This window comes from Leishmania donovani, chromosome 23 (assembly GCF_000227135.1).
Source record: "Leishmania donovani BPK282A1 complete genome, chromosome 23".
NCBI classification, from domain to species: Eukaryota; Euglenozoa; class Kinetoplastea; order Trypanosomatida; family Trypanosomatidae; genus Leishmania; species Leishmania donovani.
In genome coordinates, this window is record NC_018250.1 from 215,869 (window position 1) to 218,729 (window position 2,861).

At 61.3% G+C, this 2,861-nt stretch overlaps 1 protein-coding gene across 1 annotated transcript; it reads left to right on the forward strand.

The window, feature by feature from the left end:
- Positions 1-1,061: 1,061 nt before the first annotated feature.
- On the forward strand, positions 1,062-2,459 carry LDBPK_230620 (oxidoreductase-like protein; the record flags this gene model as incomplete). The annotated part of the gene is made up of 1 exon (XM_003860915.1): positions 1,062-2,459. The coding sequence occupies one exon, from the start codon at positions 1,062-1,064 to the stop codon at positions 2,457-2,459; it is 1,398 nt and encodes a 465-aa protein (XP_003860963.1).
- Positions 2,460-2,861: the final 402 nt, after the last annotated feature.

The following is a 2,861-nucleotide window of genomic DNA, read 5'->3' on the forward strand; positions in this document are numbered from 1 at the left end:
GCCCGGGGGGGGGGGGGGGGCCGGGGGCCCCCCCGCCACCCCTCCCAATGCCGAGCCACCCCTGGTGGTGACAGGGTAGCGTGCCTACGACACGGCGAGGTCAGTGGGAGTCATCGCTGCTGATGTCGGCGGTGAGGTCCCAGATGGCGGTGCGTGGGAGAGACCCGCGACAGCGAGCACACGCTTGTGCCATCCACGTTATGTGCAGAGTGCCAGCGCCACCCCTAAAGGTGCACAGGGTGGCGGCCGGCATGATGGAAGGAGCGGCTGTTAGGCGGGTGGTGGGTAGGGTTGGAGGCATGGGTCGTGCTCAACTGACTGGGTCAGCGCGTGGCTGTGGCGCTTGTGTCCAGGGCTGCTTCGCACCACGCGATGTGGTGGGGGGGGGAGGGCGAGTGGGGGGTTGAACTGATGGTGCTCTATGGCAGAGAAATGGGCACACGGAGTATGAAAACGTCTCTTGCTGTGTTCTTGGGCTTTTCCTTTTTAGTGCGTGGTTTCCTTTACCGTTTCCACTGGTCGTCTCCCAGCCACTCGATTGCTTATGAGGAATGCGCACGTTGCTCCCGACCGGATGGTACAGAGAGAGAGACACGGTTGTGTGTGTGTGTGTGTGTGCTGCATAGTGCATGAAACAAGGCGCAAAGAAGGGGTACTACTTCTGTAAGGTGCGATAGCTCACCTGTGCGTCGTCGCCGCCGAAGTCGATCGTGTGCAGCAGCCAGCACGCTTTAGCTTGACTCAATGATGCACCGAAGAATGCTTCACCAAGTGGGCTAGTGGATCCTCAGCCCCAGTCATCATTGCTCCAGTTTTCAGCTCTTACACTCGCGTACACATCTTTACATCGGATTGTCTGCTTGCACTCTTTCTCACGCAAACAACCACATCCCTTCCCCCAACAGCGCACACTCTCGCCCTCGCACGTGCCGTTAGAGGCTGCCACATCATACTACTTGCATCGCCTCTCGCCGCGCATCATTGTCAGCGGCGGCGACAAGATCATTGAAGCACACCATACTGTGGAGCACGGTGCGTGCAAAGGACAGCGAAGGCAGCAGATGCGCAAGGAGCCGCTGCGAGTTGGTTTTCTCGGCGCGTCTACCGTCGCGCACAAAGCATGGTTGGCCATCCACCGCGCGGGCCACCGCGTGACCTGCATTGGATGCCGAGATGCTAGCAAAGGGCAGGAGCTCGCTGAGCGCCTGAAAAAGGACATAGAGGCCTACAACAAAACGAAGAAGGCGGCAGATGCCGGCGCGCAGCAGCCGTTTGCGGCGCCAAGCATCGGCTCCTACATGGATGTTGTGCGAGCAGACAACGTGGATGTCGTGTACATCTCACTGCCTACGTCAAAGCGGCCGGCGTGGATTCGAGTGTGTGCGGAGCACGGTAAGCACGTCGTAAGCGAGAAGCCAGCCGCCACCTCCGCCGCAGAGCTCGTCGAGTGTCTGCGTGACATGGCCTCAAACCGCCTTCTCTTCATGGACGGGACCGCGCTCTCCCACAGCCAGCGGCTGCAAGATGTGTGCCGCGCAGTTGCCCAACTCGGTGGGCCGGTGCACATCAATGCGCACATGTCCTTCCCGGCGTCGCCGACATTCATGGTGAGCGACATCCGCCTTCAGCCACTGCTGGAGCCGTACGGCGCGCTCGGCGACTTGGGGTGGTACTGCATCCGCTGGATTCTGCATATTGTCGACTTTTTGTTGCCAACAGGTGTAGGGGGCCGTGTGACCGAGTGCGATGGACTGTGGGATAAGGAGGAAGCCAGCAACGGGGCTGCCACTGGCACGACTACCAGCGCGCGCCTAGCCGGCGCACCAGCGGTGACGGTAGTGGCGGCGTCAGAGCGGAGACAGCCAAAAAGACCGGTGCCCGCCGCCATCACAGGATTTGAAGGGGATCTGGAGTTTACCATCCCGGCACCTACATCAAGCGATGTCGCGCCGGCCGCAGCAGCGGAAGCAGCGGCGACAGTGACGGCCTCCTTTCGGTGCGGCTTTCACGACTGCCATGACCAAACGGTCGACATCTTCTGCCGCGACGGCACCGTGACTGTGCTCGGGGCCATCAACCCCACCGCAGAGGATAGGCCGCGCTTTCTGACGCAGCGTCACAAAGTGGCGGCAGCGGCAGCAACTGCAGCGCCAGAACAAAGTAGCGCAGCGGACGCCACCGAGGCGTTTCAGGTTTATGAGCGGTTGGAGGAGATAAACGATGTCGTGTACTCGACCACACCGGCGGAGACGGACGGTGCGCAGCAGATGGAGCAGCTGTGGCGCGATGTCGGCGACAGCTTGATGCGCCTCGGCAAGGGCGAGCCGCTCATTGCCGACCCCGATCTTGCAAAAAAGTGGTCGACTTTCGCGTATGTGACACAAGTGGTAATGGACCGCGCGCTAGAGGCTGCCGGGCAGCACGCGCCGGCTGTCACCACCTCATCTGCAGACACATAAGAGCCGCATGCGAAACAGCCCACATCTTCCACACAGCGACGCCGCTGTCCTCAAGTTACTTTTCTTTCATACTCCGTGTGCCCATTTCTCTGCCATAGAGCACCATCAGTTCAACGCCCCACTCGCCCTCCCCACCACCACATCGCGTGGTGCGAAGCAGCCCTGGACACAAGCGCCACAGCCACGCGCTGACCCGGTCAGTTGAGCACGACCCATGCCTCCAACCCTACCCACCACCCGCCTAACAGCCGCTCCTTCCATCATGCCGGCCGCCACCCTGTGCACCTTTAGGGGTGGCGCTGGCACTCTGCACATAACGTGGATGGCACAAGCGTGTGCTCGCTGTCGCGGGTCTCTCCCACGCACCGCCATCTGGGACCTCACCGCCGACATCAGCAGCGA